General features: G+C 43.4%; 1 protein-coding gene across 1 annotated transcript in view; it reads right to left on the bottom strand.

Annotated features, from left to right (window-relative positions):
• The window catches only part of COL9A3 (collagen type IX alpha 3 chain), a 35,189-nt gene extending 12,997 nt beyond the window's left edge, over positions 1–22,192 (bottom strand). Inside the window, exons 1-19 of the mRNA XM_084296566.1 lie at positions 22,088–22,192; positions 20,796–20,864; positions 17,496–17,531; positions 16,936–17,007; positions 16,098–16,151; positions 12,182–12,217; positions 10,871–10,894; positions 10,287–10,340; positions 9,570–9,623; positions 8,427–8,468; positions 6,970–7,026; positions 5,426–5,479; positions 4,905–4,958; positions 4,329–4,382; positions 3,510–3,563; positions 2,366–2,419; positions 1,486–1,539; positions 1,130–1,183; positions 417–470 (exon numbers count right to left, since the gene is read on the bottom strand). Of these exons, the coding sequence (XP_084152692.1) occupies positions 417–470; positions 1,130–1,183; positions 1,486–1,539; positions 2,366–2,419; positions 3,510–3,563; positions 4,329–4,382; positions 4,905–4,958; positions 5,426–5,479; positions 6,970–7,026; positions 8,427–8,468; positions 9,570–9,623; positions 10,287–10,340; positions 10,871–10,894; positions 12,182–12,217; positions 16,098–16,151; positions 16,936–17,007; positions 17,496–17,531; positions 20,796–20,864; positions 22,088–22,153 (996 nt within the window). The 5' untranslated portion in view covers positions 22,154–22,192. The remainder of the gene's footprint in view (positions 1–416; positions 471–1,129; positions 1,184–1,485; positions 1,540–2,365; positions 2,420–3,509; positions 3,564–4,328; positions 4,383–4,904; positions 4,959–5,425; positions 5,480–6,969; positions 7,027–8,426; positions 8,469–9,569; positions 9,624–10,286; positions 10,341–10,870; positions 10,895–12,181; positions 12,218–16,097; positions 16,152–16,935; positions 17,008–17,495; positions 17,532–20,795; positions 20,865–22,087) is intronic.
• Between the last annotated feature and the right edge of the window lie 1,578 nt (positions 22,193–23,770).

Raw genomic sequence — 23,770 nt, 5'->3', positions numbered from 1 at the left:
GTGGAAACCTCCCTTGAGGGGTGTTCAAAATATTCTGTAAGACAGAAAGAAAGGAATACTTTACCTCTGTTTAAATAGTTGAAAGATAAGAGACATTAAATATTTTGCCAATAAGCACAAGTAAGTCAGGGGCAGAGCTCAGCATACTCTTGAATCATGGTCACTTGTGCCCCAGATTTTATCTCCCTGAGTAAGGGATGCACATCACTGGGACGGGAAAGAGAAAATCCCATTCAGACTTAGATTTTAAATTGGCCCAGAGTGGCCAGAAGCCAGGGTATTACTATTTGATGCTACTCCAGATTTTTCCATCCTGTCTTGTACACTGCTCCCCATCCGTATGGTGGGGAATGCACATTTCCTCTTGGTTTAAAAGGGGCCCTTTGAAAAGATGACCATCGAGGTGCCATACTCACAGGAAGTCCGTTTGGCCCCTTCTCTCCAGGAGCACCCATGCGAGCTGCATCACCCTGTGGATATCGAGAGGTTAGCAGGGACCCTCTGCTACTGGAAAGTGGTCTGACACAGGCAGGGGACAGATTCCTATAGAGACATTTGTAATCTCCTCCCTCCCTGTATGTGCAGGACCTGTTGTGCCTACAGGAGGTGGACACCCACTGGACACAAAGGCTGTTGGGTGCTCAGAGCTCTCAGGTGTTTCCCAAGTCCCCTCGCAGCTCCCAGCCTCAATAATCCCAGAACTTTCATTCCTCTGCAGCACATGGTGCACGTTCCTGTGGGATCGCTGTTCAAAAACCAGGCAACTAGTACCTGACAGCACTTTGTCTACAGGCAATTAAAATAAACAGATGCCTCTGCAGACAGCTCTGAAAGGCATCTCTGAAGGCCCAAAGTCAGCCAATGGGAACCATGAAGTATAGGGGCAAAACTGAGTTTAGATCATATGTTTGTGGCCCATATGTGCATCTTCTTTCTTTAGGGAATTTCCTTGGGATTAATTAGTATAAGCAACTTCACTCTTCTTCACTAGTTACACTGTTGGAAAACTCTCTAGAAGCAAAAGCTTTCCAGCAGTGTTTTTTCTTGACAAGCATCAGAAGCTTTGCAACTCACATGGGACATTAACAGAAACCTTTCCTGCACAGTGTGTAAGTAGGATTTTACAAACCTTCTCACCATCGAGTCCAGGAGCTCCATCCCGTCCATCCTTGCCTGGTATGCCCTGCAACCATACACAACGCAGGTTAAGGTTACAAGGCAGATACTGGTTTGCAAAACACATTCACAAAAAAAGAAGCTTTGGCACTGGGTCCATCTCCAATTGTACTGGGAAATGGGGAAATTTTTCATTAAGAGCAGTGCACCTAGAGCTCATTCCAGTCAGGATTATTCTGAAGGTTACATAGACCCATGGAGCAGAACCTTGATAACAAAGACTTTATGATGCAAGATTTCTCCTATCATGTTTTATCTTGTCATCTGCAAGCAAGAGAGTGAGATTTACATCCTGCTTAATTGACTTACAGGTTCTCCTATGAGTCCACGTGCCCCTGGGTTTCCTTTTGGTCCAGGTCTACCCTAGAAATCAACAATAAAGCTTGTGTTATCCAGGACACAACCCTTACGAACAATCAGTAGACAAAAATAATACTCAAACTCCTCAGGGACATTTCATTCACTTTGCACAGTCCCCTGTCCTGTTCATATAAGTACAGTGGTTCCTTCAGCACGCACCAGAAAACCGAGCCCTGGTGGGGCTGCGGCACCTGGGAAAATTCTTGATTGTTTCTAGTGATGGGGATGAAAGATCTGATCTCTGTGCTCAGGGCTGTAAGAAGCACTTAGGCATCTTACTGCTTAGACATGTTTAGTAAGACTTAAATATCTCATTTCTGCGAGGAATACTTTCATCTCTTTTACCCAGGCTGTTCTTGAGAGGAAATATCTAAGATTAAATATCAGCCAACTAAAAGAATGAATTAAAGGATCTTCTATTTTGAAGAAAAATAACAATTCATTTTACAAATGTAATACATGTAGGAATATTATTACCACTATTTAATTTTTCCTGTTTAAAGTGCCCCCAGTACTTTAGAAGGATACATAAGAAAAATTAGTCCCTGTTTACAGAGAGATAAAATATCAGAAAACACAAAACACTGAGCACAAAACAATCTCCTAGCTATGACTCCAGTTAGCCCCTGCCAACATCATCTCCCTGCACCAACTTCTCAGCCAATAACAAGTTTTCAAATTTTATCATGCTTTAAGAACGGACACTGCAAAGTGCTAAAAAAAAAAAAACACAACAAAATAAGGGGGACAAGTCATAAGGAAGTGCCAGACAGACTGCTTTGAATGCCACATCCAACACTGCAGCAGACGGATGTTTTACTGCACTTACAGTGTCACCTTTGGGTCCTCTGAATCCTTGAGGTCCTTTGTTTCCTTGGTCTCCCTAGGACAAAAGGGGAAAAGCCATCAAGCATCTTCATCACAGCGACAAAGACAAATGTTTCAAGAGTGTACATGATGAAGTTTTTTGTGCTGTTTGCTGGCACAAGCAGAAGAGTGATCGAACACATTCCCCTAGGAGCTCGGCTACACTTTCTCAGTTACACTCTGTAATTCCTGACACTCAGATGAATTGCAGCAACGGCCTTGCAAGCAATCCCACAGGGCAGAGACCATCTTCCCCTTCAATTACTGAAGCATTTTCTTTTACCAGAAACAGGGCAGGAGAAAAACTTTCACGTTTGCTGTCTAGATTCTGCCTGTTGTAATTAAATGTTCAATGGACAGTAAGCTCCTCATTTTCTTTCAGTTCAGATGAATTTCCTCCATAATTGCCAAGACTAGGGAACGGTCCCCAGGGGGTGATACTGCTTTTGGGTCAATACAGATTGCAGCGTTGGCTGCTATAAATAGGTGAAGGTGACTGGTGTGAAGTGGATGTCACATTATCCGTGCTGAAGAAAAACTAGGTGACAGGCCAGTGGTAAATGTTCTTAGGCCATAATTCTGGAGCTGCAGCCAGTATTTGGGCACTCTAAGGAGGGTACCGGGGTCTAACCATAGGTAAGTCTACAGATTGTGTTCTCTTGTGCTTCCTCCCAGAGCTTTGCAAAAGGATGAGGACTGCATCTTTAATACACAACTGACTAATTCTGGCTGTGGCAAAAGTTCTTGTGAGCTGTGGGTACCTAGGCATGGACCAGGCCCAAAGGGGGTAAACTCAGGATAATTCTTACTGATTCTTCCTCACTACTCTTCTGCAGCTGCTGATGCTCAGGGAAGAAAAGAGAGCAATGGAAATGTGGTGAACTTATTCTAGCAGAATTAGCATGGGGAAAGTGGAAAGACATCATGAAATCTGGGTCAGGTGAAATATCACTGCTTTAACTGGGGGGGGGGGGGGAAATGTGACAGCAATAATCTGATGGAACTGGTATATATTCTTCCTGTTCATTGGCAGTGAAGGGTTTAGTGCAGGAAGGATCAACTTAGGCTTTGGTTGTGGAAGGTGGGGCCGCAAAGCAGATACATACAGCTTTCCCTGGAGGTCCTGGGATTCCAGGTGGCCCTCTGAATCCAATGTCACCCTGCGAAGAATAATACATCACTGTAAGGCTGGTGTTGGCAGAGGGTAAGGTAACAGTATCCCTACCTTATACCGCAGTCTAAGAAAGCACACAAAACCCTGGAAAGATGGCCCATATTTCTTGATAGTTTGTAATACAGTCCTGCAAAAAGATCCCCCTCTGAACAAGCAGGTTTTTACTCTGGATCTCCCCACCATTATGTCTGCAATACACTGATATCATTCACAGGCTTGATATCTTGCTAACACACTTGTTCCTAAATAAATGCACGACTTTATCAAACTCAAAACCATTCAGTCTCTAGACCAATGGTCAAGGGAACCTGGCAAATGTCCAGAACCATAATGAGACAGAGATTGACCCTGTTCTCACTGATGAGGCTTTCCATGTCCTGAAAATCTTTGTACATCAGTTCTTTGGCTTTTGGTTGTAAAGAGACAAAACAAAAAGTGAAACATTCATGATATATTTCTCTTTTCTTTTTTTTTCAAGATTCTTTAGCACTGTCAGTCCTGCAAGGACAGAATGTTGTCCTTATCTGAATGTTTAAATCAATAGTGGGCTTGACCCTGTCAATTCCTCAGGTCTGTAGACTCATCCTGCCTTTGGATGGTTGTTTTGTTTAGTGGGTGTGCAGGAAAGAGACTGAACTTTGCATCTCTACAAGTTCCCCAATGCTCTTCATTCAGGACAAATGGACACCTGCCATCTGGACAGGACAAATTGGTGGTGGAGGGAGAGAAATAAGAAGAAAGTTTTTCTTACCCTGTCACCAGCTGGACCCATTGGGCCAGGGAGGCCTCTTAGTCCTCTTGGGCCCTAATTAAGAAAACAAATCAGTTAAAACATAATCACTGTTATAACACAAAATGGTGGAACAGAATGATACAGCTACTCATCAACACACAAAACCTTATGACACATGGAGGTGTAGCAGAAAGCTCAGTTTTCCCCCTTCACTGATGATCTTGGAGCAAGTGACACTGGTGAGATACTCCACGTGAACATGCTTTCAGCATTCCTGTTCTCTCAAGCCCACTTGCCAGGCTGTCAAGCCAACCCAGAGCTCAGCCTCAGACCCAACCAAAAGTGTCCAGGGCTCTACCAGAGTACCAAGACAGTGGCTATTGTTCAGATGTTTTGTCTGAGGTGACGTGGCAAAAGCAAGACATGAATTAAAGCTCAGCGAATCTACTATGATTTTATGCTTTCATCAGCAACAAATTTCACATCTGTTTTAATGGAGAGGCAAGAGTTGTTTGTGCAATGCAAAATGATCGATGGCAGCATTCAATTTCATAGCAAAAAGGTCATGGGAACCAGTCTTAAAATAGGTGTTACCTGCAGGCCAACACTGCCAGGAATGCCTGGAGGACCTGGAGGGCCAGGGTTGCCCTGTGAGAGAAAAATTAATTAGACAAGAAGAGAAACAGCATCAGCCTGCCAACCTGAAGCCAGGTTCCTTCTCATCTTATTCCTTCTTGAGCTCCCTCCCACCCAGATTTCTGCTTCAGTTTTTTCTTCTACATGATATGCAATTTCTTCTACGTGCAAGAACACTGGATCAGTCAGGAATTTACCTGAGTGATTAATGCAGGGTTTTTTTCCTGAGCTGACACCACTGCATATGAAACAATAGGAGTTAACTTGTTGAACTGATCTTAACATTATCATTAATGGGAATGTTCTTGAAGCATTAGCACACAGACATACATGCAGAGCAATGGAAGCAAGTACATTTTAGTCACAGCTTCCCTTCCCAGTTCAGCCAAGTGCCTTACATCTCCCTGTCTTCTGAAGAAACCATTTAGTACGGTGCTTTTAAAGAGAAAAGTCCCCCCACCCCTTAGATTGAAGTTTACCTTCTCTCCTTCTTTTCCTATCTCACCAGGTTCTCCTTTGTGACCAGTGTGTCCCTAGAAATAAGAGCTCAGATTATCCACGTGCCAGTACAGACTTGTCTCAAAATTTAGATTTTGTTAGATAACTGCAAGACCTAAACCCACATGACATAAAGGACTAGGAAAATAATCTATATACGTGCTGTAAATATGTGAATCAAGGTCAATTCTAGTCACGCACCATTCCTGTTCATCCCTTTAAATATAAGTGGGTCTGAATTTATCTTGTTTCAGAAAATACCCAGATTTGGTTTTCAAGAATGCAATGCCTTGAGAATAGGGTCAGGTCTCTGGATGCAATCCTCAATTACAGGTCAGCCTCCAGAACCCAGTTTCTATCACTTTTGAAAATGGGGCTGCGACATTTCTGAAAATCGTGTTCTGCATCTTTAGCCTCTCTTTTTGTTAAAGGCATCTTTAATGTTGGCATCATCAGGCTTGCAATGAAATCTACGTCCCACTGAAATCTTTTATATAAGCCCAGATTCAATTTGCTTCTTGGCTCCCTTCCTATTATTGTTGGGAGAGACCCAGACTAATTTCAGCCACAGTAGATGTTATTCCTCACTGTGCAGGAGGTCCTGTGCATCATTTGCATCATAATTGGAGAGTTTCACATATTTTTTTCCATTTCATAAGCTATGAATTTTGAATAGTTATACTCTAAACGTTGTGTGCTTCTAATGAAATCAATGACTCAACGAAGAGGCCAAACAGACATTCAAAAGCTCAGTTCACGGGGAATTGAGACTAAGTCCCAGGTGTTCTAACTTCTGCTAAAACCCGATAAAAAACCCTAGTAACTACTACTTCAGCTGGAGTGTATCTGCTGTACGGAATTCATAGGAATCATGACACAGGGTGCAGAAAAGAGAGGTTTAAGTGCTGAGTGAGGTTTCCTGAGGGCTGGAATTTATGTACTGGAATCAAACAACAGAAAGCTGACTGGTGCTACACTGGGTATAAAATGACAACTAGGTTTTACTTAATCATATAAGTTATATCTTGCTACAGTAAATTTAATTTTTAGGAATGAATGTCAGTAGTCCAAATCAGTAGTCATAACCCATGTCTAACAAAGGCTTGTGGTCCTGCAGTGGATGGAGCCACAAAACAACTCATCCTGTAAGCACACGCAGGTACTTTGAGGATATAAAACCTCTTGCTGAAGGAAGAGCACTCACAAACTTGTTGGGCCTTGGCACTTTGCAGGATTTATTTTGGTGGCAGAGCAGCTATTGTTATGAGTGAGGGAACAGCATGAAAAAAGGACAGGATCAGGCGCCCTCATCCTCTTGCTACACACCCGGCTGCTTTAGGGGTTTTCTGCTTTGACACCATAAAACCAAGCAAATGCATGGCTGGTTTGGAGAGGTGTGGAGTCTACAGGAGACATGTACAGCATGTAAAATAATTTTATCCCAGGAGATATATTTGATAATATAATTTTATCCCATTTATTTTGGGAGGTAGACCCTTGTATCTGCAGATGGCATTTTTCTTACCTTGAACCCTGGCATTCCCGGAGGACCTGGAGGACCCGGTGGGCACAGGGCTGGGCACTGCAAGAAACAGAAGCAATCTGGTTTGTCAAATACACACAGTGCATCCATGGAAGCTGGTTTTGTTGCTAAGAAGGGAAAAGGCCATGTCTGGAAACAAATATTAGTGGGTTTTGGCTCTAAATCCACTAATTCATTCATAGGATAACATATTCACTGGCATTTCCCTATGGTAAGGGGATCCTAAACAGGTCCTCAGGCCCCTCATAACCCAAAAAATCATGATTTATGCTTGGTCAGCTTCACTTTGAGCATGCTTGCATGGACAGTGAGAAATTCTGAAGGCTGACAGTTGTCCACAGGCCAAGAATTCCCCAGTAAAGCTGGATGGGTACCTTGCAAATCATCAGGAACACATTTAATTCTGTGCACACATTGACCCCTATTGATTTCCATGAGGTCACTCACCTAACCAAAACAAGGGCAAGCATTAGAGCTAATCAGAAGGGGACCTATAGAAAATTAACCCAAGTACCAAGATACTGGTGTCTGCAAATGTCTAGGGCTGGTTGAGCCCCTGGTGGGAGCTCTAATTTAACTAGAAACAAATCAGAGCATGCAAGGAAATTTAATGGGGGTTCCAAAGGCCATACTCTAAAAACGGAATAAATAGGGAACAAGATTTTCTTCTGCAGCTTTTCTTTCACTTGTTTATTTTTTTCTTTTAATAAAACTTCAGGCTACATGTCTGTAGCAAGAATTTAATTTTCTAGTATATTCCACAGGGTAACATAAAATAAAATTGCAGAAGTGGTATCATTTTCTATTAACTTTCATGTGACTTGCCATAAGGTAGCCTAAACCAACTCTGAGTTTTTTTGGGGCACGCCAATTAGAAAACCAAAGATGCTGTCACAACAACAGCTGCGAAATCTGGAAATGTCATTTCCATCGTTCATGGACTTAACGCTCCCTTCTCTCCCTTGGAAGAAAGGAATCAAGACATTCTCATAAGGAAGGAAGTCTAAACAAAGCATATGCCCACAGGAACCCAGTGCCACCATCCATGGAAATAAACAGTGCCACACGCATGACCTTTTCTCTTGCAAAGCAGGATTGGAAACAGATGCGTGAAAAGCTGTTGTCACTTGCCAACTGCTAAAGTTGTTTTGTAGATGCAGAATGTACGCAAAACCTGCACTTTAGGAAGCAAACCGGAAAGCAAAGATCAAGCAAAAATTCAGCACTAGCATGGCTACCTTCTTGAAAGGACATTTCAGTCTTGCAAACACCTACTCATGCAACACTTCTGCATCCTGTGATATGGCAGTTTAGACCCTTGTCTGCGGGGCTGAACAGTGCACGTTAAGAGCTCTGACCTTCACCCAAGTATGTCAATGAAAAGCCACATCAGGGATTATAACAAAAAATATTCTCATGTTACATAAAGAAAAGCCTACCTGGATGTCCCCACCGCCATCAGGAAAGATGCCTGGAAGGCCCTGAAATTCATAAAATGTGGTCTTTTAAATATATCTAGACAACCACAAGGAAGAAATATTATCTCTAGAAAATGCAGTTTGCAAACCCAGATCAGCTGAATCAGCACAAGGCAGGTACCTAGCCATGTGGTGTAAAATGCAGTCCCAGAACTGTTATGAGCTGCACTGGTCCTCAAAATGGTCAGACATGAACTATCCCCTGGAAATGCACAGATGAGCTTGGGAAAGATCCTTGAGCCTCATGCCAACAATTTGAGGAGAGCAGCTGTGCCTGGCCCTCCTTTGGGTTTGGGGGCAAACCCTCCTGATCCTATTTGGCCCTCCAAAGAAACTCCTGGAAATCCAAAACAGAAATTTGCTATTTTCCAGACCCCTTAGTAAGGCACTGCAAGAAAACACCTATGAACACACCTACAGGCTCCTGGTGGAGTCTGTACGTGTAGCAGGGGCTCCCAGTCAGGGATGTCTCAGGCACACAAGTTACCTCTAAGGGACATGCCAGCAATAAATATTTCCCTGTTTGTCCTCTGAAGGACATGGGAAACTAGGCTACAAATGCTGCCCAGATGGCTGAATGTCTGTCCAGAGCCCAGCATCATCAGCACAGTGGGACTACACAATACCGCTCTAGGATAGCAATTTACAAGCTATCTAGGCTTAGATAGTACTAAACTGGCAGATACATGACCTTTTGAGAGTGTGGAATAGGTCACTACATTAAATGTGGTCCCAGGACCTGATATTTTGAAAGGAGGTAAAGATAAATCCCATAATGATCCAAGCAACCATATAAATTTTACTTGAGAGAATGAAAATGCTATCCTATGATCTCCCTATGCCATAAAGCCTGGACATCACTGGGTTCCTCCACCCCTTACAGAACAAATAATAAACAGGGGATAACCCACACACCGAAGTGCAGCCAGTGAAGTATCAGTACTCTCCTTGAGGCTCAGTGTTTAGAGACTGCTGAAACTTGGCCCGGAGAGGGAGTGCTTGTGGCAATTTCAGCAAACGAAACACACACGTGCTGGCAGCAAGGTGAAAATTTTGGATTCCCCATGGCAAGTTTCTCATATTTATTTGTAAATCTCAACTTACGGGAGGTCCGGGTGGTCCAGGAGGCCCTGGGAATCCTGGAAGACCATAAGGACCCTAAAAAAGAAAAAGAGAAAGCATTTATTTTCTTAAACATTTAGATAAAAATGTGAAAGAAGAGGAAGGATAGCTACCAAATACCACTGCGTATTTGTGAATGTGAGGCAAGCTATTTCTAATTGGACTAAATTGTACCCTTTAGTCTGCAGAGGCTTTCACAGCTGTGAAGAGAATAGCAAATAGAAGTATACAGAGGAGGACGGAAGAGCATATTGTGTACCTACATCCCAGCTTCTACTGTCTCTGTACCTCTCCAGTGGAGCTGTGAGCATACAAAAATGATGGTATCCTTCTGCAGAATGGGTTCCCTCAGACCAGACCCATTCTGCTCAACAGCTTCTTACTGAGGATGCTGAAAGCACACAGCAGTGGTGACTGACCTCTGTTCTCATGACATTGGCTGCTCTTTTGCTGTTACTCATCGTTGATAAAAGAAGACAGGGCTGCAAGCAGCTGCGTGTCTTTGGCACGGCACTGGTTGACTGGAGTGACACCGCACAAGCTCGTACAAGGAATAGCATCGCCCGTGGGCATATGCAGAGCTTGCAATGCCTTGTGCTTCATGCTTCCAGATCAGTGGAAGTAACCTGAAATGAACCTTATTCCTCTGTGTTTGCAGTATGTTCAGTGAATGGGGATCAAACAGTGGAAGAAACTCACAGGAGGACCCCGAAATCCATTTCCACCTGGAAGCCCACTGGGTCCTGGAGGCCCCTGTTGAACAGAGAAAAAAGCCTTACACCATTGGCGACCTCACTGCTGCCAAAGCCCAGCAAACAGTCTGGCTGTATCCATTTTTTTAATCCCCCAGAGGAGCCCGCACCCAGACAACTGGTTTGCCAATGCACATCTTTCTTTTTACTCCACCTTTCCATGGGACATGCTATTGTCATTGTCATGCATTGCCAGCATCTATCCCCACTGACTCAGGGCAGCTCTGAGACACCCCAGCAGAACAAAAGCTGCTCCAGAAAAGGCCACTTCCAGCAATAACAAGGCTGCTCTGCCTTGAATTAACATCAGTGGCCAGCTGCCTTGGGGTTAAAGTACATATAACAAGCCCACAAGGCTGCCAATGTGCATGACTTCATATCCTGCTGCCCAGCAGAAGAAAGGGACCCAAGACCTGGGATGGGTTTGTAACATTCAGATTAAAAAATAAAATAAAATAAAATCAGAGTATCCAATAAAGCTAGTATAGTAATTTAAATATCTTTTTTTTTTAAAATAGACTCATTACTTACTGGAGGTCCTGGTAGTCCTTTACCCTGGAAAGGATATTTGAAACAGTAAAAGATCACTTAGAAACTGAACATACAGGAAGAAAAGCAGCATCTCAGAAAATGCTTCTTATTTTTTTCCCTTCAGATTTCATAGCACTCTCTTGCCCCCCAATTAATGTAATTTGCAATCAGAGCATAGCTAAAGTCTTAATGTATCCTTTTGTTACCTCTAATAATTTGTATTCCCTTTACATCCTCGTTACCTATGAGACATCTATAAAGAAAGCCACATATGGTGGCATGATAGTGGGACACAGACATTTATCTGCTTTTCCCGTTTTCACGCATTTTTTTGTTTCCTGAGACCTCATCTCAGCTGACACCCCCAGAAGTCGTGCAATGCAAGACCCATGCGTGGTGACAAGGAAGCGGGCTGCCGAGTCAGCCGTGGCCAGGCTTCTAACAGAATAGATGCCTGGACGTGCCATGGCACCACGCTGGTGAAGGACTTGTGAGGCTCTCCCTCCTGCTCTGTTCCTCTGCCTGGAGAGCACATTTATACTAGCAAGAAACAAGATGTGGTGACATCTGCTCATGGCAGCAGAGGAATGTGAGTATTTAAATCAGTACAGCAAGCTCTGCAACTGAGCTCAGCTTCATGAAGAAACAAGGGTGTTAATAATTGTTGGAGAAGACTGTCAGCTTGTTTAGCATTAATTGAAGATCTTTTTAGATGCAACACTAAAAAAAGATTTATCAGAGCAGTTGTATTCAGAAATCCCTAGGCTTGATGTTGAATGTGGATATTCAGTTATCGTTCAATTTGATGGAAAGGATTTAAGAGGGGCTTTCTTTACAGAGACATCCGTTCTGGTCATTATGAACCTAACATGGTATTCTATTATTCCATCAATACAGACATCAAAGACTAAATGTGACTTGCCAATAGCTAATGAGATGTTTAACAAAGCAACATGGATTTCAAAATGAGCACAGAATGGCTAGTAATGTCTCTGCAGCCAAATAGCTTAATATACAAAACAGTCTATTCCTTTTTCTTACACAGCACAAAAGACATCAGCTAATAGAAGGAAGGTTTGATATGTGAGTCTTTATCTCAAGCTAGGTTGCTTTATAGCATCTCAGAGACTAAGAGCAGACTCTGTGTTACCAGAGCAGCTCAAGCATACATATTTAAATACTTAAACAGTATTTTCACTCATTCAGGCTTTGATCTCTTTGTTTGGGATAGGCTTCCCATCTTCTCTCGGTGCAGGTTCAGGCATGGTCCCACACACCACCTCTACAAATGCAGTTCCAGGAGTTACTTACAGCTTGTCCAGGTGGCCCAGCAGGTCCTAATGCACCCTACAGGAACAAAACCACAGACTGCAAATTAGCAGGTCAATCAGAAATAAAACTGAAGCTTCCATTTGATAAGACATCAGTGTCTGCTCTGCTTGGAAGCTCCAGCAGTGTCTCATACAAACAGTACACAACTGGAGATGCTCAGCTGCATTAAATAATATAAGGACAGAAACTTATGGATCATGATTCTGTCATTCCCAATTAATTACTTGATGGAAGAACATTGTAAAATAGTAGGGATGGATGCTCCAAACTGGCCCCAACAACTTGCTTCGCTGTTTGCGGGACAAGATAGAATAGGGCTTACAACACGAGCTGCTCCTAGAAGACTAAATAGACACCTCTGCAAGTTGCAGCAGGCCTCAGATGAGCCTCCATGAATATCTAAACATTCATAAAATGAATTTAATTAATTGGAAATATTCCCATTCATAGTACTTTCATGATGTAGATACAGTGACTGAATTATCTGGAATTATTTGCAAGATTTGGATTTGTTCTAGTGAATTTTATTAATTCATACATTTCCCTTCAGTCTTGGCAGCTTCTGCCTTTTCACTTAATTTCCTTGGCAAATCTCAGATCTCCTTTTCCCATTTGTATTTTCTCTCTTTAGCTTGACTAGAGTTTGATGTTCTTAAGTCTTAGACTAGAATTAAGTAAATCCTGAAATTGCTAAATTCCTGCTTAACCAAAGACAATAAACCAGCCAGAACTCCTTAATCCCTTTGTTGCACCATAAAGCCTTTCTCAGCCTCTTACCAGCTGGAATGACCAAACTTGTTTCCTAAAAGTTCTCAAAATGCTCTACCAAAACATCCTGAGCATGATTTCCTGAGCTGGAAATAAATTCTATCTATCCCTAGGGCCACAAGAGCCAGGCAGATGGGCAGAGCTGGAAAGTTGCCGATTCCAGTGACGACTCCAGCCCTTTCCTAGTGTTGTGCACACCAAATGAGATTAGAAACGTTTTCCCTTGTTAAATCTAACGAGAAAGATACCGAGGACCCAACTGCCTCATTAAGAATAGTCTCGTGGGGAAAGAACGATAATCCAATAAAAATCAACTCTGTTCAGAATGTCAGCTCATTCATTTTTCTTGCTGCGAGTTACTCTGGTTTTTCTTCCAGTCACTTTTATCTTTAGGCTGAAGTCTTTATAACCGCCGATGCCTACAGGACAAGCTGAGATCTCTTCCTGTAAAAACACAGAATTCCCAGCACCTACTGGTTTACACCCTAATCCTGCACTCCCCACCCCAAAAGAGCTGCATTTCTCCCTTTCGCTTTGGCCCACGTGCCAAAAGGTTGGCAGCGTACCCAAAGCGCCAAGTGTTGGCACTTTGCTCTCCTTAATTTTGATATATTTTAGGTCGTAGGGTGGAACATTCAGCAGTGAAAAGTTTTGCTACAATAACAGATCACTGCGTCCCCGAGCAAGCTGCTGTGACTCCATTAAGTTTCAATGAGAAACTCTCTAATTTACACCTCTATTTTAATAACAGTCTGACTCAACTCATTCTCCTGATAACAATGTTCTTTCTCTTCTGATTAGAAAACAGTCTTACCATAATTTTCCACTTTAATATGTTTTATGAATATACAACGATTGAGCACAGGAAATACTTGATTAATATGGCATTATGAGTTCATAAATAAATATGAGCAATTATGGGATTTTAGAGCACCAGCACTGTCAGTTGCTTTGAAAGCCACTGATTTGTTGATGTTTGCCTCATTGTTCTTAGTGTAAAGCATCAAACTTCAAAATGGCTTTTGAAAACTTTCCAATGAAAGCCATCAGGATCTAGCAGCGAGGTTAAAACCTAGCTCATTCCTGGCTGAAAATGAAGTATTTTTTAATTGCAAACAAAACAAAACACTAAAAAAAAACAAATAGGCCTGATCTGCTCAGTCTGTAAACAGCACCACGAGAAAAGCTAATGCATGCTGTGAACGACAAGAATATTTAAGATTAAAGCCATTTTGTTATGCCAGCTGCACAATACTTTGTCCCTGGACAGTCATGAATCACTGACGGACTGAAGCGTGGCATGCATAGGAAGGAAAATGCTTAGCAATAATATATTACTAAACCCTGTCTTCTAGGAGCCCACTTCCATATGCCAAATACCTTCTGTCTCTTTCTGTCTCCAGTTCAGAAATACTTATCAGAAGAAGTCATAGCGTTAAGTGTGAATTCAATCCCACAACAGTCAGTAGACACCTGCTTATTTCAGCAATTCCTGCAAGACCTAAATATGTTCTTAAACTTGGGCAGAAGAAAGTCACTCAGGATAATGATGCTGCCCTTTTAGAGTGCTAGAGCTTTTAGAGCTTCTTTTCTTTTTCCAGGCTTTTATTAGACCAATTAAAATAATTTTCCAGATGGACCGTTGACCTTGAAAAGCTCCCATAAATGACAAGTCCCAAATTTGCCCCATGCTGACAGATTGAGTTACAGGACAAGGGAAAGCATGTCAAATCAGAGCACACAGCTACATTAACTCTGTGTGCTAAAGCAGCGTTTGTGTGCTTTCACTAAAGAGTTGAAGAGGAAGTTCTTGTACCCAGAAATTATCTGCTCCATTACCCTGCAAACTAGGAGTTTGTGTGCTAAAGTGGGCACGGGCAATTATTACCACCGAACATGAAACGAGCACAAAACTCCTCAGTTTTCTGCGTGTGGTCCCAAATCATTCTGTTTCAAAAATCAAAGATCAGTTCCCAGAAGATACTGGACTCTTGCCACAGGCAGTCTGAGGCATCGGGGTCTGGCAGCCCTGGATCTCTGGGAAGAAAGGTAGGCCTAAGGAGAAGTGCAGGGGATGGTTTTCAGTGCAGTGCTGATGGGTGGAGGCTAAGAGCTGTGACCAAGACATTTGGGTTTGACTTCCCCAGTGGCCAAGCAAACAGCCTTGCACATGGGAAAGGAAGCAGCATATCAAAGAAACGTGGCTCTACCACACATTCCTTCAACTAAATGAGATAATTTCACAGTTTTGAACTTTGGGTGACTCCCCTGGGGAAAAAAAAAAAAAAAAAAAAAAAAGAGAGAGAGAGATTTTGTCAGCCCATCACTACAGCCCCAAGTTCAAGAGGATGAGAGGATGGTGGACCAGCACTGGATGCAATCCTTATCTCCCTGAGTTGGGAGACAAGCAGATAGCCATGCTAGATAACACGTGTGCTGAATGGCTCACTTAGGTTTTGTTCTCAGTGTCATAACGGAGGCCTAAGTGTCCTCCTTGTAATGTCCAATTGTAGATGATCTGAAGGACATCTTTAGATGATCTGAAGGACAGGCAGGCAGTTTATCTCTGTGGTGTTCCCTCAGCAGAGCTGTAATGTGCAGGAAGCAAGCAAAACCTCTTCTTGCTATGCTGGCTAGGGAAGTCTGTGCCAAAGCGACTAAAAATGTCAACCATATCAACAGCCCCAGAATTAATGAAAGGTAGAAGTTTAAACAGTAATACACAGCAGCAGTAATTATAATCATAACAGAGCTGCATACTCAGACTGAAAATAAAGGCCAGAATAGCTTCACTTTGGTAAACTTTTAATTAAGTCTATCAACTACTTCAAGGAAATTTTTAGATGCTCAAAATACCACAAGAGCTGTTCTGCATCAGTATTTCCACCGAGGCTATCCAAGCACATTCAAAACCACATGAAAGGAAGATGGCTATCACGCCCTGCCTAGAGAAAAGCCACCCGGGGCTTCATTTCAAGGGTCCAAGCATTCTGTGAGGGTTTACAGATAAAGAAGCCACTGTCATCAACACCTAAAAGTCACCAATTCACAAAGGAATTAGAAGTCATCAACACAGGCAATGACAATGTTTCATTTAAAGAGACTTGAGATCTACTGTGGTACTCACACGGTCTCCCGGAGGCCCATTTGGGCCAGGTGGGCCATCAGTTCCCGTTAAACCCTGTGGAAATGAAAGAAAATGTCAAGGTGGAGAAGCACAGTAATAAGAGCTGTAGCAAATCCCTGTCACTATCACAAATCACCCGTATGCCAAGCTCTCAGCTAAGCCTAACCACTTTATTTCTCTCTGTAATTAAGCACAAGGGAGAGGACTAGAAGCAAATTATCTGTACCTTTCCCTACTCATTTTAAGTGTGGATCAACACTACTAAGTGCTCTTGTTACTGGAGTTTATTGAGCTGCTGTCCTTCAGCTTAGCTGTGGAAGCTGCCTAAATGCTTCCTCCCAGCCTGTGTACTAAAGAAAGTGTACAAAAATCTCACCCATACTCAGTTACCATGCCAGTAAGTTAGTAAGCTGTGAAAATTTCACTGTGTGCAGTCACATGTCCAGATCCTCAGGGAAAAACCCAGGGCAGTGACCAGCGAGCCTCAAACCTATAAGCAAGACTGCATTTCTAAAATGAGGCTCAATAGTTTTGCTCCAAAAACACCATCAAAAACCCATGTTTCTACAGACCTGCACAGTGTACCTCTGAAGAACTGCAATATTTCATTGTAACAGTGCCGTCCTAGCAGTTATATATCACATAATTGTTCTCACACTGCTTATTTAAATCTAGAGATGCTTTCAACTCTTAACATTTCTCCTGATACATAAGACATGTAGACCTAGTACCCACTTTGCTTCTCCAGTAAACACAGAGAAAGTTGATGAGACACTTTAGGATAACATCTGTGCCTATATGAAATATTTACACCAAGAGAAGATGACAAAATACTCACATCTACTCCAGGAAGGCCAGGCAATCCAGCTTCACCAGCTGCTCCAGGCTTTCCTGGTGCACCCTTTGGCCCCTGAATCAGAAAACAGGCAATTCTTATATCATAGCAATGGAAAGGTGGCATATATTGATTAATTTTACACCAAATAACATAGAAAAATTTCTCCAGAGAAGTGAAACTTGTTATGAATCCATATCCAAATCCTAAATGCATTTCAGTGCTTTGGCTTAGGTCTCTGCAACCCTATTGATCATTTACACACACTGTTGCCCGTAAGCTGTTCCTAGTAGAGGGGTAGAAAGAGATGGGATACAAGGCCCAAGGCAAAGAGCTGTGGCGCATGGCACACCTTTCAGTATCACTCAACAGATCGAGGAGCTAAAGCAGATTCAAAACGATGCCAAAAAAGTCCCCAGGACCAGTGCTGAGTACCTCTTCTCCTATCCGTTATGGAAATTCTGCTGTAGCTGAAGAGGAAAGCAAACCACTAAGTCTTAGCTCTTGTGCAGTATTATTCTTTAAAAGGATGAATGCGATGATATCAACCAGATAATACTTACTGGTGGGCCTGGCAAACCAGGAGGGCCCGGCTCGCCCTAAACAAAAGAGAAAAGATGTCAGTGTTAGCAATGATCCTCTCCTTTCTGATGACTTCTTGCAACCGCGGTACTCCCAACTGTACAAAATTTCTCCCCTTCATGCCCAGTCCAAGCTTTACCACACTCAGTGGGATAAAGGTGATATTCTGAATCCTGTCACTTCCTAGAGCAGGATGAACCTGGATTGCCTTTTCCACATCCACAATAGCAGATTAGTGAGACCCACATCCCCAGTTACTAACCGAGCCAGGCTAGAAATAACACCATCCCCACTGGGGGGCTGATAATTAGAAGTTAGAAGGCAGAAAGCAAAGTCGTGGAATTTATAGCAGGTTTCTGCATTTACTGTGTTGGCAACTGTGAAGTCTGTGGGCTCCCCACAAGACTGGCTGCCTTGATTTGCTCAGGCAAGGATTTACACACGGCGTAGGTAACTGATCAGTGCTCAGACCAGAGGGCCACCGCACAGAGGGAGTGTTGTCCTCTGCCTTGATGAAAAATCTCTTTTGCTGTCCATTACCCACAGGGTTTCCATAAATAACTATCAAGATCGTGGTATGGGAAGGTGCCTTGCCAAGGAAATGAAAGGAGCACTTCTTTTGCAATGAATGGCTTGTGATGGCAGCTAGAAATTGCAGCATACGTGGTTCTCCCCCTCCTTCACCACGTTACATTTCCAGCCCTTTGCATTTTTCCTCGCTGATGTGATGGCAATCCATACAGCGAGGTCACAGCATTAGCAAATGCTGTTTGGGACCATCTTAAACCTTGATCCTGCTGTCGTGGACCCCTGCAGCACTCAGCAGGAGCCCCAGAACTTCAGTCAAATGAATCAAAAGCCTAATAAGTGTTTATACCCCTAATGCCACGTCACTGGGAATTAGAGGCAAAGACCATCAGCAAAAGGAAGCGTTCCCCTGGGTGCTTGGGAAGGAAGTTTACTCTTTCTTAGCAAGTTTGTGTTAAAGTCAAGCCAGGAGATGAAAACTGGAAAAAAAAAATAAAGCTTGATTTTTCAAAAGTGACAATTGCTTATTAGCAATTTGGAGAATTACATTCTCAGAAATAATTCACAGGAACTCGTCGCTAATTCTTTTGATCACAACAAGCTGTTTCTATTCTTAGGAGGGAGAGATTTTGCTTGTGAAGCATGTTAAAGGCTATAATTATAAAAGATTTCATGTTGCAGCTCCTACTGAAAGGCAGGAATGAGAGCAGCAGCTTCTAGAAATTGTTCCTACGGGGTTCACCCAAGGTTTGTTCAGAGAGCTCCTGAATAATTCAGCTGCGTGTTATGCACCACTTAATGTCTCAAGGCCCATGGTAAGGGACTGCTGAGCACCTCGGCAGCATTTATCACTCTCAGAGACCATTCAGTGACTCTTCCCACACAGCATTCATTCAAAACCATCTGTGAAGACAATCCAGCTGGAGTTGGTTACAGAATTTAGAAAATTTGCATAGATAGGATCCAGAAAATTTGATTGAAAAAAAAAAAAAAAAGGCTCACCACTGATAGTTTCATTCTTTGCAGTGGTAGAATTGACATTATTGCTTGGGCTCCACATGTTCCTTTCCATTCAGTGCTGGATTTTATATGGTGTAGTTTTTTGGAAGGTACTGCCAGAAAAACAGTATCCCTCAATGAAGAAGGCTGCCTGAATGTGCTCAACACTAGCCACAGCTCTCAATCTCTTCTCCTGTGTAATTCCTTACAGGTCTAACTGTGAACTTTGAACCATCCCTGAACAGCTCACACTAACAGGGCACCTGGACTGACCTACAGCTGTGGGAGGGATGTAGTTTGGGTCTGTTCAAATGGCAGACAGCTCCCATGGAGTCCAAACTTCAAATCTTAAATACTTTACTCAGCAGTTTGATTTATTAGGAGTAGGTTCTTCATGTTAATTAGGTGTTATTTGATCCTTTCCCACAGGGAGCTTTCCGAAGCTTTAGCAGTGGATAAAAAGGTGTAGATTCACATTACCAACATTTCCCTGGGTTCCTGTTTCCAAAAGCAGTCAGAAGTGACATTGATGCAGTTCCAGAATAAGATGTAAATATTCTGTAGAAAAGAGCTGCTGAACAACACAATCACGGGGATTTGTTTCTTTCCAGTTGCTGTTACCTAAAAGTTGGTCACAACCTGAAGTCTGAAGAGCTTCATCCCTCCCATAATTCCTCTTTTTCTCTTGGTATACCAAACCAGCCACCCTGTCCTGAAGTCCGCTGGCCACACTGATGTCCTGCTGCAGTAACTCCATAGGCTCCCTGCATTTAATGGGAATGTGACTCTTTTTCCCTCCTCCAGGGTATCCCCCTTAGGCTTTTTATCATGAAAAACAGTGGAGAGAAGCTGTTGAGGTACCAGATCTGAACGACTACAAAACCAGAGTAAGATTTCCAGAAAAAATATCTCCTTCAGTTGAAAGGACACTTCAGAGGGAATAGCTGCAAATCAGCGGTTTTCCCTGCAGCCCAGCCTTGCTCACACAGCCACCATGAAAGCTCACCACTGAGGACAAAAAACCTCCTTGTTCACCATTTACCAGGGAGCTAATATATCTTTTTTACCTTCTTATCCAAAAGAAAATGACCTGCATGGAATGAATAGGATTTTTCAAGGCTGCCTAAAGGCCTAAGTGCAAGAAATTTACTTCGGATGAACTTAAAAAAAAAACACCCTGATGTAGTCCATAAGCAGCTTACAGAGACAAGCACTGCTCAAATTGAATAATAAAATGGAAATCTGTTCTTTTGTATTTGTTATGTTGAAGATTCATCTGATGCCCTTATCCATTGCCGTCTACAGAACACAACACAGTTCTTCTCCAACAGATGCACAGAATTTCTATGGAAATATGGAAATTTTCTTTTTCCCCTCCAGTATCTCCTGTGGGACAGTCTTCTACCTACGCAGGACACGTACATCTAAGGAATTGCCCACTGAAATAAACGTTTCATGTGCTGTTTGGGCCACTATAGGCCTCTCGTGTCTGGAAGCATGAGTCAGATTCTGGCCTCTTCTATGTCAACATAAATTAGCTTTTGAGGCCGCTCAGCACCCCTGTTCGCTGTTCTGACCCGTGCAGAACAAGGTCTCTCGCAGGTGGGGCTGGTTCTCCAGGTCCATCTACCCGTGCCGGATGGCCCAAAGGCTGGGGATCGGATGAACAAGAAGCCCTTCTCTGTTCAGCTCGCTCTGCTCTGCTCCACCCCTCACTCACCCGCCCTCAGCTGAGCCTGCCCTCTGGCACTCACATCTATGCCGTCCTTGCCAGATGGTCCAGGGGGTCCTCGGGGTCCAGGAGGGCCTTGTGGTCCTACTCTCTGGAAGGATTGGGGGGGGTGAAGAGAAAGAGAAGAGTGTTTTTGCATCAGAAGAAACATACAGACTAAATCAGAAAGCGATGGCTGAGTCCCACAGCCACCCCATCCCGCAGGGTCCCCCCAGCATCCTGGGTGGACTTGGAGGAGCTCAGGACCCAAACAAGGCTCTCTGGAAAACCCTTTTGACTGAGCACATCCTCAGGATTCCCAGCACATTTACTGTGTTGGGAATAAGACCTGCTTGCTGGGAAGCAAACTAGTTTGGTTGTTCAGGCTTCGGTCCTCACTGCCTATGGGAATGCTTTATTTTGGGCAGGGGAGGAAAGGCAAAGTCCATGAAAAATAGCTACAAAGTGTGTGGCATTAAAAATGCATTGAGACCCAGTCTGATGGGCTGATAGGGTGATGGAGCCAGCCAGACACTGCTCAAGACAAAATGAGAAAGGGAAAATCTCCTCTCTGAGCAGGATGTCACTTGAAAATCTGGGAGTTTGGAGGTCTGATGTGGGGGAAAGGAAATAAAGGTCCAACAAATGACTTCTGTATGGAGAGGGCTCCAGAGAGCAACTTGCTGTTGCTTTAGCGAACAAAGGTTCCATTGTGGAAGCAGCTCTGCTCGCAGCAGATGAGGGCAGCTCTGAATTCCCAAGCCAGACTGCAAAAATTCCTCACTAGCACAACGAAAAACCTCACCGAGGAGCTACTTCCCCAGGCAGTAACATTAACACCATTCAGGGAAGCTTAATATAGCTTCATGGATAAAGCGAATAAGAATTAAATATGCTATTTCATAAAGTTTTAAAATTGATTGAGGGAAGGAATAAGAAATTCTCTGGCTCATGAAGGACCAGATTAGGACATCCTAGTCTCGCTGGCAACGCATTATTCATCATAAAAGAAAATTGTTTCTCTTACACCAACAGGTCTCTCTTTCACCAAGCTTTATCTCGTGTAACAGCACTCCTGAATAGGAGGTCAGTACTTTTTAAACTTAAGCAGCAGATTCTGTACACAAGGATAAAAACTAAAAGCCTATCTGTGTGGGTATGAAAATAGCTGTTTTCATACACAGTGCCAAGCAACTTGCACATTTTAAATAAACCAATAGATTAATAATCTGCCTACTGCCACATTTCATCCTGCAGTTATACCATATGCGCATTGCAACTTATCTTTCCCTCGGACTCGTTTCCTGAGCATAAAACGTAAAAGAAAATTCTTACCTGAGCTGAGGTGGTGGCTAATAGCTGACAAAGGACGAGGAGCCCAAGAGTGGGGAATGCAGTCATCGTGCCCACGCTGTTACTCCTGGGCAGCCAAACGGTTTCTCTCCTCCTGGGTCTCAGCTTACAAATGAAAGTCCTCGCCTCCAGATAAACCTGCGGCTCCAGCTGGAGGGGCAGAGCTCAGGAGCTCGGGCAAGAGGGGCTGAGCTCCGAGGCAAGAGGAGGTTTTGCAAGGAGGTGGGAGCAGGAGGGGGAGCAGCAGTCCCTCAGAAGAGAGGCTCTCATTCATGCCCTGCTGGGCAGCCCCAGCAAGCAGGGAGGGAGCCTAAGGAAGGGCTGGACTTGCAGACACGCACAGGAGAAAAATTCAGCTGCTCCAGCTAGAGACATAAATACGTTCTTTAAGTCTCAGCTGGGGCATTTCTCAAAGCCCATCACCGCCTCAGTGCTGGGCAGATTAAAAAGTAACAGATGGAGAGTCATCCAGCGCCTGAGGCTACTCGATTTCACCAGAGGAATTAATATACCTGTAACAAGTACAAGATGAATTACAGCTAAATGCACTCACTGCTTCGCAGGATGCTTTGTTAGCACTGGAAGTGTATTCACATCTGTGGGGTTTTTTGCTGTGTGTGATTTTTTTTTGTTTGGTTGTTTTTCAGTTCTTTTTCTCTCCATGGAGATCCAAAGAAAGCCAAGGTGATTTCTTGAGGAAGCGATGAATCCTGACCAGAGGACAGATGATCAGAGAGACGCGAGCAGGAAGAAAAAAGGAGAAATTCTTGGGAGCTGCAAGAAACTAAGAAAGAATTGCCTTTGAAATATTTGCAAGGAAGGAAGCGTGACAGTTACCAGCTAGCGGATTTGAAACAGAACAAAGAAACACCTCCTACAAACAGTTCCATACTTCATCTGTTAAAGACAACTTCATCCAAAGCAGTTTGCAAGCGGAGACAGTGGAAATACGCATCAGGACTGAAATAACGCAGCTCATTTGGTTAGCAAGAGAGCAGAAAAGGAAAAGCAAAGCTTTAAAAATGAAGTACCGGACTTCAGTTTGACATCCTTATGCCAGGAGGCTTGTATGAGCAAACACTGAGTGCCTGTCCAGCTCCCCAGCAGCCAATATTCCACCAGCTCTGATGGGGGACAGAGAGCTCAAACATTTACCTAGGCTCTGCAAGAATTTCTGGAACAGGCAGCTGGGGACAGAAAGGGAACGTGCATCTGTATGTGTTCATGTGGCTTCAAAGTAAATCAAAATGCTTTATTAGACACCACAAACCCCACTGAGGGAGAGCAGTGGTTGCGGGAACTGCTTCATGCAGAGCAAGAGGGAAGGCAAAGCAAATCACCTTCCCCAGCTCCACTCAGCGGCAACATGCTTTTGTTGAGCAAGACGAGGGAAGGATGATGGTTTCAGCTTTGAAAGGAGTTACTGAAGTGACGACCCAGCAGGAAGCGATGAGCACAAATTGATGTGTGCTCCCGCACCTTTGGTTGTTGTGCCTTGCTTGTAGTAAGCCAGGGCTCGGAGGGCTGCTGTGAGCTGAGCCTGCAAGGGAAAAGGTGTCTTTTCCCTACAAACACTCACTAGCCGTGTTTTATGGTCGTGGAGGAGGGCTGCTCACCACCTCCAGGTGGAATAAGGAGCAGGTTAATGTTAATGTTAATGCAGCC

This window comes from Netta rufina, assembly GCF_964035555.1.
Source record: "Netta rufina genome assembly, chromosome: 16".
NCBI lineage: Eukaryota > Metazoa > Chordata > Aves > Anseriformes > Anatidae > Netta > Netta rufina.
This window is presented reverse-complemented; position numbering and strand designations above follow the sequence as displayed.